The sequence below is a fragment of the Carya illinoinensis genome, chromosome 4 (assembly GCF_018687715.1).
Source record: "Carya illinoinensis cultivar Pawnee chromosome 4, C.illinoinensisPawnee_v1, whole genome shotgun sequence".
NCBI lineage: Eukaryota > Viridiplantae > Streptophyta > Magnoliopsida > Fagales > Juglandaceae > Carya > Carya illinoinensis.
This window is the reverse complement of record NC_056755.1, coordinates 16,823,277-16,838,406: the sequence shown is the minus strand read 5'-3', so window position 1 is coordinate 16,838,406 and position 15,130 is coordinate 16,823,277. Positions and strand designations below refer to the sequence as shown.

Genomic DNA, 15,130 nt, shown 5'->3' with positions numbered 1-15,130 from the left:
CTGTCTTTGATGTCGGACGCGGTCTCGCAACATTTGTCGTACAGTTCCATGCCTTCCCACCACGAGCACAACCCAATGTGACATATCTAATGCTCCCATCCTCAAATCTATGACTCCTTTGTTGTTAATCCCAAAACCGAATTGTTGCCTATATCGTTTATAGTAAGAAAGTAACTCCTCTTCAGATTTAAACACCACTCCCAACTTCGACTCCTCAACGATATCAGCCCCTTCAGTATGCATAGTATTTGTACCCCCGGACTGATCGGCATCTTTGACTTCAACAGTATCTCCGAACTGATTAGCATCATTGGGTTCATTTGTATCATGAATGGAGGGCGTAGACAAACTTTTTCCACTAGACTCGGGTGATATATGTTGGATTTCATCCACATGGCTTGAATTTGTCGACTGAGCACCAATCGGAGAGAAAACTGATGAGTGAAATGGGGGAAGTGGATTTTCCTGCAATTACACCCACAAAATTGATTACATTACAAACATTGATATTATTAACCACTGTACTTAACAAATGAAGTTATCACCTGACTAGTTTATGTAGATGGGTTTGCATCAGGACGAACTACAAATGGTGGTGACCACGCACGTGGCATTGGTAGATGGAAACCATGCATATAGTTTAACAAATCCGGATAAAATGGTATTGGTATCGCCTAACATATAAAATAAAAAAGATTATGAAACAAAGATGTACTCGTGGCAACTACGGAACAACTACGGAACAAAACCAGTAATGATAATGGTATAAAAGCTGAATATTACAAAAGCGATAAATTCCTACCTGGGACAAAGGATTTATTGCTAGATCTGCTGCTAGATCTGTAGTAGGAGGTGTAGAGGAAGATGCAGGCTCCTTCCCTTTCTCCATCTAGAGAATATTTTTATACATTAAAAATCAGCTTATGTAAATTATATAAAATGCAATAAATAATTTGGAGCTTAGCTTTATATTACCTATTTCCATTGGTAGCAGTATACAATAATATATATTATATATACTTAGAATAATTTATCATTTTGAAACTAAATTGATATGGCCGCAACTTTTTATCAAGAGGACTTAATACATACAACCATGCATGATTGCATATGTAGAGTTTATGTGCATGCTAGTTCTAGCTAAAATAGATATTAGTATAGAACTAAATAATAAGAAATTATGTCTTCAACGTTATTATTGAGCACAATCATTTTTTCATAGTTTGATTAAACCCAGTCCTTCTAGTTCAATGCTTGTATGTATGAATAGATGCATACTATATTTTTTTTCTAAGAATAAAAAAATTTATTAAATAAAAATAAAAAGGGGTTACCACATACATGCATACTATATTTTGAAACAAACTGTTCCTTGTTACTAAACTAAGCAACCCACACACCGTAAGACATAGATTAATAGATTACTTTGCACGTCCAAACAGAGGTTAAAGAAAATCAAAAGCCTCAATCTTGCAATTCTGAAACTGAAAAATTAACACCCTCCATCAGATGGTGAGGATCAAAGAAACAATTGAAGGGATGATCTTACAATAAATCTAAGAGTCATTATGTCCAGCAAAATGTTTATTAAAAGAGGAGAAATATTTCAAAAAAATAAAAAATAAAAATTAGCAATAATTAAAAGCATGAAAGAAACAACAACCACAAGCATAGCAGCCAATATAATCACAGAAACTTCCAAGGACCGTAGCACGGATCAGAGACACATGAACTCTGATTCAAACCAAACATTTACCTATTTTTAGCTAGGAATTTCAAAGCATGCAAACACCAAAACTAGAAACTACTCTTGAAGACTATCTTCCTCCACGTGATCACACACTTAAACATACCACATGGATTCGGACGGAGACAGAGATCAAGCACAAATAAAACATAGAAAAAAAAACAGTACAATAGAAATGAGAGGAAAAATTTATGTTTACGACCAACGTGAATTTATTCACTACTTTATGCATAAACTCAACGTCAATTCCTCTTTTCATGTTCTGAAGCACCAAAACAAGTTTTGCTTGCACATGAGAATAAATTCTAACAACATTATACGAAATGCAGCATGTTGGTTGCTAATAATGCCCCTAAGACCATGTATAACACTTCTATAATGTTTCTTTAATCTATGAAGGCCGATTATTTCACTACTTTCTACTTAACTAATCACTTATTATAAACTGTATAATCCCTATGAAATCTGAACGTTGTGGAAAAATTACCTTCTATTCCAACAAGCCTCCGACCCTCACTCTCGCCTCAATCTCCCCTGTTTTTAGAAAACCAACCAACGCAGCCTTCAACCCTCTCTTCTTCTACTGGTTTTCTCGATCAGCAACTATATACAAATTAGTTTGGTTGTAAACCAAATAAATAACACTTTGTAAGATAAAAGGAAAACACCACAAGAACAACCAGAGTAAAAAAATGGTGAAAAGTTACATGCTTGTTTTCAAATAAATAAGAAAACAAAAAATAGATATTTAGGAAGCACATTGTTACATGTGAAAGTCGAATGCTAAGTGAGATTCTCCTTCAGAGACTATCATGTACTCTAATGGTATAAAATGGATCGGAACAGAGACCACTTGAGGAACCTGTCAAAAAAATAGAGACGGCTTGAGGATCAAAATAGAGAAAGTGAGAAATAAATGAAAATAAATATTAACTGATGAGAGGGTTGGTGGTTACACTGAAAATGGTAGAGAAGATTTATCGGAAAACGTACGTGATGGTCGGGGAAGAAAGTCTCGCACGGCCTGGATGGGACGAAATGAGATAGCTTTCGAAGGAAGCTGCTTTCCCTCTTTTTCTTGTTTTCCATCCTCTTTTTTTTTTTTTTTTTTTTTTTTTTTTTTTTAAAAAAAAGGAAAATTCTAAACGTCCCCGGGGTGCGTCCCCGTTGCCTACGTGGCAACATAATGTAAACGAGGCCGTTTACATTGACTGCACAGATCTATCTTTCCCTTCCCGTGGTCTCTGCTTTCTCTCATCTCTCTCTTCTCTCTCGTCCCTCTCACCCATCTCTCTCGTCCCTCTCATCTCCCACGAATGCGAACCCTAACCCTCATCTCCATCTCACACGAACCCTAACCCTCTCATCTCCCTCTGATCCCTACCCCTCATCTCCATCTCACACGAACCCTAACCGAACCGAACCCTAACCCTCTCATCTCCCTCTAATCTCTCCTTTCTCATCATCCCAATCTAACCCACACAAACCCTAACCGAACCGAACCCTAATCCTCTCATCTCCCTCTAATCTCTCCTTTCTCATCGTCCCAATCTAACCCACACAAACCCTAACCGAACCGAACCCTAACCCTCTCATCTCCCTCTAATCTCTCCTTTCTCATCGTCCCAATCTAACCCACACAAACCCTAACCGAACCGAACCCTAACCCACACGAACCCTAAAACCCACTCGCCCTCCCTCTCCCCGTCGTCCTCCCAGAGAGATGAGGTGGTGACACTCAAACCCCTGAGGCCGTGACAGGACACGAACCCACGACCCTCAAGGCACGAATCTGGGCTGGAGATCTTATAAGGCACGAATTTTTGCATTTCTTTCAAATGGTTTTGCTTTGTTTTAACGTTTTTCTATATATTTATTTTCTGCTCGGTTGGGTTTGATTGCTGATGAGTTTTGGGTATTATTGGCGGATTGGGATTTTATAAGCTGCTATAGTTTTAAATGGTTGGTTGTAGCTCTATTTATTTATTTTCTGCTCGGTTGGGTTTGATTGCTGATGAGTCTAATGTTTGTGTTTTTATGGTTTGTTCATAGTAATTTTATTGAATATTATCTCGTTTATTTGTTCTGTTTGAGATGAGTGCTTTTAATACTTAGTGCTACAGGCTGCTTGGAAAATTTGGGAAAAATGACGTTACATGAGTCCAAAAAAAATAAAGAAGTGAAGGAATTAAGAGTAGTGAATATTCTATAATCTAAGAATAGAGACAGTTAATAGAGATACGGTTTGGCTATCAAGTATCATAGCTGCACCACATAGTGACTTTTACGATGGTGTACTGCCTTCAACATTAGGTAAACCGATTGACTTACATTTATAAAATTCTACTCTTGATACACTAATGAACAATTGTAAGTAAACTACTCTCAAGCCTGTCATTTTCAATCATAAAACTATTAATGTAAGTAAACTATTTATATACCAAAGTGGCTATCAAGTCTAAGGATGTAGGAGGTTTCACCTTCCATTTACGGAGAGTCTCTATTAATATTCTAGTAGATCGAAAGCATTTCTACCTATGGAGAAATTATTATCATTATATCTTCATTTCGATTCTCAGGCTTTAGGCAATTACTAACAAATATTAAAGTGTCATAACTCTACCTTGAATCGAATTACGTTTACTAACAATTCAAGGTTAGGTAAATGTGCACTTGAATGTAATTCAGTTGTTGGTTTTTCCTTAGTTGCACTTCAAGGCTGCAAGGTTGTTGATTGGATTGTTTATCCTTAGTTTTCCTGTTTAGTGATTATTGAATCTCAATTATAAATGTGCACTTGAATGGTCGTTCAGTTGTTGGTGAGATGTACAACAATTTTTACCAAAAAAAACAACTATGTTCAACAACCAAGTAGGTTCTTGGTTATGTAAATGTACAATAATGTACAATAATTTTGACAATGTGTATACAAAATTGGTCTACATTAGTGCTCATAGCAGGTTCTTTTTTTATCGCTATGATGTAGAACTATAATCCTCTTTCATTAACTTCCCTTCATTAAAAAAAGTTGAAAATTTAAAACTAATTATATTATCAATAATACTTTGTAAACTTGCTGCTCTTCATTAATCTATCAAAACTTCCCGTTCTTCATTAATTATTCCATCATTATTCAACTGTTATTCAATTGTTTTATGGGGGTTCATCTTAGAATGTCAAAATCATCTTCATCAATATATTCATCATCTTTTCCCAAACGTAGTTTGGGAAAAGAATTGTGCTTCTGCTAGTTGGAAGCCACATTGAAATGGTCAACTACTACAAAAAACCCAAGAAGACCCTTCTTAGGGTGTGCAAAGTATAATACCCAGGTAACTACAATAACACAAGTTGCCTAAAATATTTTGGTGCTTAATGAGCATGAATAAACTGTACAGTTCCTCTTTTCTAATATATGTATGAAATGAGCAGGGCTTACCATATTGTAAGTTCTTCAAGTGGTTGGATGGTAATGAAGTGATTGAGCTACAACAACAAGAAAGAATTGATGAACTGTTAAAGAAAGAGAAAGATGTAGAGAACATACTTTAGATGCTGGAAAAGAGGGAGATTGAGCTACATAAGATAGTGGATCGCCTCGAGAGGGTAAGCATGGTGCTGTCCAATAAAAGCGACGAGGTTACGTAAAAGGAGTTGGTGCTTAATGCACAAGAAGCTAGAAGAAGGGGGTTGTGCACGCTATTTTGGATTTACTGTTGTTTTGTATTTGTACATGCATTTTACCTAGTGTTATATAAGTGAATGGGGGATTGTTGTTAACTAGTGTTTTGTATTTTGGTGGAATATTATCCTAGTTATGTAACTCTGAGGTGATGAATGTAATTTAAGACTGCTGGGTACTTGTTTCTGTGCACTAAAGAATAGAAGATGTTCTTTTTGGTACAAATGCTTGGTTGGAATGAAATTGATGGAGGGAAAGGTTATTTATATTGGAAACTGTACAGCATTATATTGATCATTATTTCTTATATTTTTCATTGAAAATTATAGGTATTTTCTGATGTTCTTTGAAGTTTACTACAACAGGTGTACCTCACTGTCCCTTAAAAAACTGTTGCACGTAAATGACTCCCATTTTAGTGTTAGTTAGTTAGAATTGATTTGTGCTGCAGAACCAAATCAGTGCACGTAAATGAACAAGGTAATTAACAAATGCACGTAAATACACTCCTCATCAATTCGCGTTCCCCATTCCTCTGCCAATAAAGCCAAAATTCTCCATTCCCACCCCAATCAAGATCAGCGCGAATATAGGCTCATCCCAGTGCCACTCAAAATTGACTATAAAATATCCAACACTCTTGCCTCTTTTATGTGCAAATGATAGAGGGAAAAATGAACAATAAAATATACCAACACATCAGAAAACCTGTGCACCACATTCTACATCTCCTAAAGTTAATAATCCAGAACACATTCTTCCTTCTTGAATGTGAGAAATAAAAAGTTTCAAAAATTGGTCTCCAATAAATTAAGAGGCAAAAGAAATATTATTAATAAATAATCTCGAAACCAAAGCTGGAACCCAAAGCTGAGAATTAGATGATAAAGTACAAATCTTGGAATCTTAATACTTTAGATCACTCCCATAAATGGCATTAAAGAACAAAACCTTGGAAAAATACTTAAAATCGATCTGCTGCAGGTGTAAGGGAACACAAAAACTTCTTCCTGCCACCTGCACCAACGTAATGTTCTCGGCACTTCATACACCAGCTTACAGAAGTGGAATATCCAACATATATTTTTGTACCATCCAACATATAATTAATAACTTGACAAATAAGCTGCAATAAAAAATTGCCCATAGCATAGAGAACTCTAAACCTGGAATATACCAAAATATATTAAATCTAAATACAAATATTCAATACAAATCTACAATATTCTCATTGCAATGGTTGTGTGCCGTCCAACCAAAAGTTGATACCATATTGTGATCTATCCAACTCAACTTGTATATGTAAATAATTGCAAACATATTTATTAAGCGTACTAATAAATATTAATATAGAGAACTCGGGTATAAAGTTCACAAATCCACTTACGCTTTTTTGACTTTGCATCACTATTTCTCGGACCTGTATTGTACTAATGTCTATACCCACACCTCTTGGAATAGCCTAATAGAAATCAATGGTAAATATACAGCCGCGCCTATAAACTTATTAATAAATAATTACTAATTAATATACCTGCATGTGTCCATCATATAAGAGATCGATCTCAGAAGGGCAAATAAACTCCTGCATACTTCCGCAACAGGTGTATCTCCTTTATCCACAGACTGGGTATCTCCTCCATCCCGCTAATTAACAACAGGTGTATCTCCTTTATCCACAGACAGGTGTATCTCCTTTATCCACAGACTGGGTATCTCCTCCATCCCAGATGTTTCCCAAGCTTGTACTCGCGAGGCTTTCCCCACTCTCTGTGTAACAGCGCTACCTCTCTCTCTCGCTCTCTCTCTCTCTCTCTCTAAAAAAGAAAGTTCTTTCTGAGTTCTGTGAAACAACTGGGCGGCAAAGTGCATTTCGCCCAGCCCTCTGAAAATTTATTCTCTCTTGTTCACCTTGGTTTACAGTTTACCAACGATGGTTTAAGAACATAAGAGGTCAATAATTTTGGAGTGATTGGTGTCCAGCATGATTTTGGACAATTGATATGCAGGTCTTGGATGCGTGCATTTGTTATTCTATTTAAAAGACAATTTTTGTTTTGGTTGGTGGTTTTGGATTTTTTCCTAATTATTTTATCTACGTTTTGGTTGGTTTTAGATTTGGGAGTTCGATTCTGAGTTCTATTTCTTCTTGGCTCTGTTTTGGTTTATAGTTAATTTTCAGATTTGGAGTTTGGTTGGGTTTTCTTCCAGTTTGTCGACATGGGTTAATTTTTGGTCTATTTTAATTTTTGGATTTCGATTTGAGTATTTTTATCTTCGATTTTAATGGGTTTTATCAATTTGGCATTTCCCCATGTCGATTCTCAACTTTGGTTAATTTTGCTTTGAAGTTAAGAGTATAAAATGGTTCTTGGTAGTGTTTCTGGATTTTAAATGGTTTAGGATCCTGATAAAGCAGTGGTGTTTGTTCTTTTCCAGGTTTTGATCCCAGCAAAAAGTGCTTCAAAGGAGAAAGGCGAGGTTTTGCTTCAAAATAAAAATGTGCTAAAATCCAATATCGACAAAGAAAAAGAAACCAATCACACAAAGCTCACCCCAGGAATCAGTCTTCACAACAGAAAATAGGAAGAAGAAACTATTGAGAGAGAGAAGGATCGCTGACGTTCGAACACCCAGGAGGAGAGAAGAACAGCCGGAGAGGAAAGGACCTGATGATTTAAGCTGGACTTTTTGACATTTCACCCCAATTTGAGGAGTAAATTACTATCAAGTCCCATTCGTCCGCATGCAGACCTCCCCAACAGAGACCGTATCTAGCAGTTCTCAATCACAATTGCCAGGCTGTCAGCTTTCTGAAAATGAATGAATGGCAAGCCATGGAAGAACACTAAACAGCCGATCGTCTTCAAGATGCTTGCTTTCTTCCGTCTTTTTCTTCTTGTGTTCCTCTGTTCATGTTAATTCCTATCCTGGAGATATTCTTAAGCATGGAGAGTGTATTTCTAGGAGTAGAACTCTTGTCTCCGCTAAAGGAACGTTTGAACTCAGATTCTTTACCACTAGGAGCAACACCACTAGCCCCAAAATATTCGTCGGAATATGCTATAAATGGGACCGAGATACAGTTGTATGGGTTGCCAACCGAGACAAACCATTGCCGGCGAACGTTACTGGTGTTTTCCGAATTGCAGAAGATGGAAACCTCAAGGTATTGGATAGCACTACTGGTGAACAATATTGGGCTACATCTCTTGTGAGTTCCTCCTCTACAAACCGAACTGTGATGCTCCTGGATTCTGGAAACTTAGTGTTAAGCGATGATCACATGCCGCCGAGATTGTGGGAGAGCTTCAAAAATCCAACCGATACTTTTCTTTCAGGTATGGAGATGGATGAAAACCTCACATTAACTTCATGGAAAGAAGATGATGACCCCGGAACTGGGCAATACTTGTTTAAACAAGATCAACAAGGGAAGGGCCACTATGTTGTGTCAAAAAATTCTAAGCCTCACTGGAAAAATGGGATGCGAGGTACGTTCTCGAGCTCAAATGAAATGCCTTATGCCATAGCCTCGTTGTTATGGCCCAGTATCAGCGAACCTGACAAAAAATCCGACCTTCTGAAAAACGCAACAAAACATCTGCCGACTAATCGAAGTTCAGATTTCACAAGGTTGGTAATGAATAACAATGGGCAGTTGCAGTACCTGACCTGGGATGAGAGGAAACGCAATTGGTCTTTGACATGGTCGAAGCCGGAAGACGAATGTGACATTTATAACTATTGTGGGAAATTTGGGAGCTGCAATATTAACAATTGGCCAATTCTATGCAAATGTTTGCCAGGGTTCGAGCCTACTAACCCTGTTGATTATTGGGATTTAAGAGATTTTTCTGATGGGTGCATCAGAAATTTGAAATCGACATCAAATAAGATCGATACGTTCTTGAGCTTGAAGATGCTAAAAGTGAGCAACCCAGGATCAAATTACAAGGTAACAAATAAAACGAAATGTGAAAAGGAGTATTGCCTTGAAAATAGCCAGTGCGTCGGTTATTCATATCAGGAAGCTGTAAACAGCGGGCAAAGACGTGATACTGCTGTTAGTGACAACATTTGCTGGATTTGGAATGATTACATAGATAATCTTCAAGAGGAGTATCCGAACCAGGGCCGTGACCTCTCTGTTCGCGTGGCAAAAGCTGACTTAGGTAAAAATGTCAGAATATTATGGAGTTGATTCAATGGCTGAATTGTACCAATAGGTTCTGATTTGGCCAATGTATTATAGCTACTTTTCGAAAAAACAGAAGATGGATAAGGAAAAGAAAGTGAGATACAATCAACTCTCACCTTCAAAATCTTTAATTTTGTTAGGCAATCTGAAAACTCTGCATAGCAGATCTGTAACATGTTTTAAGGCTAAATAGGTTCCTAAAACTAAAAGCTCAATTTTTTAGTATATATTTTCTATTTTGAACTTTATACTCTTGCAGAATCAACTTCAAGGACCTGTGAGCCTTGTGGCACATATACGATCCCCTATCCCTTGAGCACGGGAGAAGATTGTGGTGACCCCATGTACTTCATTTTCGACTGCAACGCCTCGTCAGGCCAGGTTAGCTTCAAGGCACCCAGGGGCACCCATCCTGTTGTTAGCATCAATCCAAGTGCACGAAACTTTGTCATCCAAGTCATAAATTCAAGCATAATTCCGTCGCTCAATGAGTCATTGCCATCTATTTTGAACGGCACTTTAGGCAACTCCACCGATCAATTTGAAGGCAGATTGGAGGGTTCTAGATCACAAAGGAAAAATATAGTCAGCGTACAGATTAGTTGGAAGCCACCAATGGAGCCAACCTGTACTTCATCCACGGACTGCAAGGATTGGCCAAATTCAACTTGCAATGAAACAATAGAAGGAAAGCTGAGGTGCCTTTGCCATCCAAACTTCCGGTGGGATGGCTCAAATTTGAATTGTACTAAAGGTTAGGATGGCTACGTCGAATGCCTCTGCAGATTAGACCTAAGTGATTTTATTGCTAAAGAGGAGGCTGCAGATTAGTCTATTTTTTCCATTTTATCTTGAACATCGTCACAAACCTATTCACGAAGAGCCATTTCAATATTTTAAATCTCTGAGTGAGACATGTCCTCTTTCTTTCTTGTAGAAAGTTATTTTCCCAAGTCTTCAGAAAAGCCTTCAACGAGAAAGATTCTATTGCCCCTGATTGTGGTGTTACCTCTTGCATGTGTGACTGCTCTTGCTTGCATCATTATTTTTATGTATATAAGAAAGATGGCCAAGAGGCAAGGTAACTCCACAATCTTTAGTTTTATACCTCATTTGATTCAGAATGAAACCACTTAGTAGGTGAATCCTGTAATTAACGTATAAATACTAAACATGTTGTCTATGGCATTCAGAAGTGATAAGGGAGAAAAGAAAACAAGCACTTTACGCGTTGGACAGTGAAAGACATGTCAAAGACTTGATAGACTCGGTTGGGTCCATTGAAGAAGATGGGCAAGGCATAGAAGTACCTTTTTTTGATTTGGAATGCATACTAGCCGCTACAAATAACTTCTCAGTTGCAAACAGGCTTGGGCAGGGGGGCTACGGGCCTGTTTACCTGGTAATTTAGAAACATCATTTAGTATGTTCATTGTAATAGTTTCTGCTAGCAGTGATATTGTGTGTACTTTTATCCCAGGGTACATTTCCAGGAGGTCAAGAAATTGCTGTAAAGAGGCTCTCAAGTGTATCACGACAAGGCTTACAAGAATTTAAAAATGAGGTGGTGTTGATTTCAAAACTCCAACATAGGAATCTTGTTAGACTTCGAGGATATTGCATAAATGTAGATGAAAAGATTTTACTCTATGAGTACATGCCAAACAAAAGCTTAGACGCATTTATCTTTGGTTAGTTTCTAAACCAAATCCCTATTTTCTTACAGTACTTCATATAACTGTATCTTATTTGAGTAAAAGCTTAATCTGTTTCTGTTCTAAAATTGTGCTCTTCAATGAAAAATGGAAATCTTGCAAGATAAAAATCTGAGCATGCTTTTGGATTGGAAGATTCGCTTCAACATTATCTTGGGAATAACTAGAGGGCTTCTTTATCTTCACCAAGACTCTAGATTGAGGATCATCCATAGAGATCTGAAAACTAGCAACATTCTTCTTGATGAGGAGATGAACCCTAAAATATCTGACTTTGGTTTGGCAAGGATTGTTGGAGGAAAAGAAACTGAGGATAACACAACCCGAATAGCCGGAACTTTGTAAGTTTATGGTAGCAATATAACTCTGAAAGCTGATTTTGTATACTATAATGCCACAATTCTCAATCTCCAAACTCCATTGAGCAAAACTCATGCATGTGGCAACTTTGTTGACTGAAAATTGTCTTAATACAGGGGCTATATGTCTCCGGAGTACGCATTAAATGGAATTTTCTCCGTCAAATCCGATGTTTATAGTTTTGGTGTAGTTATCCTTGAGATAATATGTGGAAAAAAGAATACAGGATTTTATCAATCAGAAGAAGCCATGAGCCTTGTAGCTTATGTAAGCAATTTATAGCTCTTCATAATCATCAGATCTGTTTTTTTTCATCTTACTTTATTCCAATATCTACTTATAAAATGTATCAGGCATGGAGATTGTGGGAAGAAAACAGGGTGTTGGACTCAATGGACCAATCCTTGCGGGAGAGTTGCAATGTTGATCAGTTCTTGAAATGCGTTAATATTGCATTCTTATGCGTACAAGAAGACCCAAATGACCGCCCCCACATGTCAAATATCATTACCATGCTTGACAGTGAGATTGCGACAGTTCCAACTCCTAGACAACCGGCTTTCATTCTTAGAAAAGGCCTGTCTAGCACAGCAAGTTCTTCTAGTCAAGCACAGACACGTGCCGAATGGACTTCTAGTTTGGGAGAAACATCAATATGAATGATGATGATCTGATTGTGTTTCATATGAAGCTGCGCTATGAAGTCAGCTTTGTGATGTGCTTATTGTCCTAAATTTGTTTCGACATGATAGTTAGCTGTCTCCTGTTTCTATACAACTAATTCTAGTTTTAGCTGTAATTGTTTTGGAAATTTAGAACTGGAGCAACTTTGTTTTCATAGCATTGTGCAGACTACTATAAAGTAGAGAAATACACCAACGAATGGGAGGCTGACGTGGTTGTAGAAACACACCGGGTTATATTTTATCGGCTAACATGCTACAGGATTTGGTCAACTTGGCCCATGCTACAGTAGTTGAAATTCACCAACAAGTGAAAGATGCAGGCTAGCATGGTCAACTTGGCCCATTTCTTTACAAATTTCAACTCGGTGAATCTTAAGAAGACGAAAGAGCATGCACGTTTCCGTCATCCAAGATACAGATTTTCTCTATAATGGACATTGGCAGAGAGTTGCTTTCAATCTTTTTTTATAATTAATTTTCTATTACAAGATGTGAAATGTAATTGCTTTTTTAATATTAAGGATGCAAGAAAGAGTCATATCATTGCTACGTTCCAAGGATTGGTTGGCGTGGAAAAGATTCCCATCGGCAAAATATATATATATATATATATATATTATAATTTTTTAAAATGTCTAAGAGGAACATTTTGAGGCAATTACTAGTCAACAACGTATGTTTAGATTCCTTTTTAGACATTTTCTCATCCTTAATCCATGTGCGTAGCTTTGTTTGATATTCATCTTTTCTACGATTTTTGTTTTTAGGAATAACACCTATATTTGAGATTGAGTGATGGTAGGTTGCCACCCAACAACTCAGCAATATACAGATGGTTGTGCCACTTAAGCAAAACTTAATTTTATAATTTTTTTATATTTTTTAGTACTTTTAAATATTTTTAAAAAACATATAAAAATATCAGGACATTAATAATTACTTTCTTAATCAGTAAATAAAAAAAAAAACTTAAATATATTAGTGATCAAAATGAAGGGACAAAATATAGGGACAAATTAGCATTATTAATCTTTAATATTTTTGTATCCATCTTATAAACAAAAGACGCGTGGTAGGGTGTATAACTTCCAAGTGAAGAATTATTTTTTATTATTTAAACAAAAAAGTAATTATAATTTCATTTTAAAAAAATAAAAAATATGAAAAAAAAAAAGGTCATACTACCTTGTGTTATCCATTAATTAAGATGGTCGAAAATCCTAACGAAAAAGCCTAATTCAAAACTTGAGATAACACAAAAGCTCTTTCTTAAAAAAAGTTGCACAATGGTCAAATTTCAAACAAACCTAAGTATAAGGGGCTTTCGACCAAAAAAAGTTCCTATTCTTTATTCCAAAATGAGTACTAGTGGTGGATGCAAATATTATTGAAATTTATTTGCATGAAAGATAGTTGTTATTAAGTTAACATGTTTTGTGCCATTAATAATAAATATAAGCTTGAGAGTCTCAATGTTAGGTTAAAGCAACATGGTGCTCTTTTCCTCTGATCTCTACTAACAATGGTACAGGCAAAGACAACAATAAAATTTGGTTAAAATTATATGTTTTATCTTTTGCCTATTCCACGAGAGATTCTTGTATTAGATTATCCATTTGTTAATTAAAATAATAATTAAATATTATTAATTTAATAATAATAATTTTTTTCGTAAATTTTTTTTAATATTTTATAATTATACTAACCATATATTAATTAATAATTTAATTTATAATTAAATTATTGTTTGCCAACTATCATTTTTTTAAGCCTAATGGTATTTAGAGGAGAGAGAAATAACTCATAAAATGTTCAATAGATGTGGAATAGTAACCCTCCAAATATGCAAATATGTAGATTTACAATAGCTTGTAAACAAAAAAATTGCATTTGCCTCTTCCAATATTGATAATTTAACAGGGTTGTTAAATAAAAATTGGTTTGCATTTACATTTGCCTACACCAATGCTGGTGCTCAACCCGTTCGTTTTCCTTTTTTCCATCCTTTTCTCTTTGTGTTTCCTTCTCTTTTTTCTTTGAGAAATTTTGTTCTCAAGTCAAAGTGTAGAACACATCCAATAAGGTGTTTATATGACTTAATTTAATTTAGAAAACAAATTTTAAGTGATGTGCATAATATACTTTATATATCGATTTAAAAATAAAATAATTCATTATTTATTATTGATAAATGATTTTGCAATGACAGAATGTGCAAGTGCCATATAATCTTTTTGAAAGCAAATTCATGAGTTACATAATATTTGTACACTTTACGATTGCATGCTGCATATGAATCACTGTATGTAATGTTTTGAGTAAAAATAATTATTTTTTCCTAGAAAAATAAGTATAAGGCAAATTTTTATATTACAAACCACACCATTACGTTCTGTGGACAACAAGAAAAGTGAAGCCACCAAAACCTCAAATAAAAAGAACTGACATGGAGTCATTAACCAATGTACACTTGCTTTCTTGGAAATGGCAATCCATAGAAGATAACTGAACAAACGATGGTCTGCAAGTCGCTTAATGCTTTCTTCTATTTTTTTTTCTTTTCTTAAGCATGGCGAGTTTATTTTTGGGGGAACTCTTGTCTCCGCTGGAGGAACATTTGAACTCAAATTCTTTACCACTAGGAGCAATACCATGACTATCCCCAAAATATTCGTTGTAATATGCTACACATGGGACCGAGTGTTGTGCTTCTAACCTGTCCGAAAATCACACAAAATA

General features: G+C 36.0%; 1 protein-coding gene across 6 annotated transcripts; it reads left to right on the top strand.

Moving 5' to 3' along the window:
* Positions 1 to 7,007: 7,007 nt before the first annotated feature.
* LOC122307365 (G-type lectin S-receptor-like serine/threonine-protein kinase At4g03230) lies at positions 7,008 to 12,543 on the top strand. Of its 6 annotated transcripts, none has more exons than XM_043120225.1 (9): positions 7,009 to 7,203; positions 7,869 to 9,604; positions 9,890 to 10,384; positions 10,568 to 10,711; positions 10,824 to 11,032; positions 11,111 to 11,321; positions 11,449 to 11,686; positions 11,822 to 11,972; positions 12,059 to 12,543. In XM_043120225.1, the coding sequence occupies exons 2-9, from the start codon at positions 8,257 to 8,259 to the stop codon at positions 12,362 to 12,364; spliced, it is 3,102 nt and encodes a 1,033-aa protein (XP_042976159.1). In that variant the 5' UTR covers positions 7,009 to 7,203; positions 7,869 to 8,256; the 3' UTR covers positions 12,365 to 12,543. The 6 variants fall into 6 exon arrangements, with proteins under 6 accessions (XP_042976160.1, XP_042976159.1, XP_042976154.1 ...); XM_043120220.1 differs by having other exon boundaries at positions 11,437 to 11,686; XM_043120224.1 differs by lacking the exon at positions 7,009 to 7,203 and adding an exon at positions 7,210 to 7,382 and having other exon boundaries at positions 11,437 to 11,686.
* The last annotated feature ends 2,587 nt before the right edge of the window (positions 12,544 to 15,130 follow it).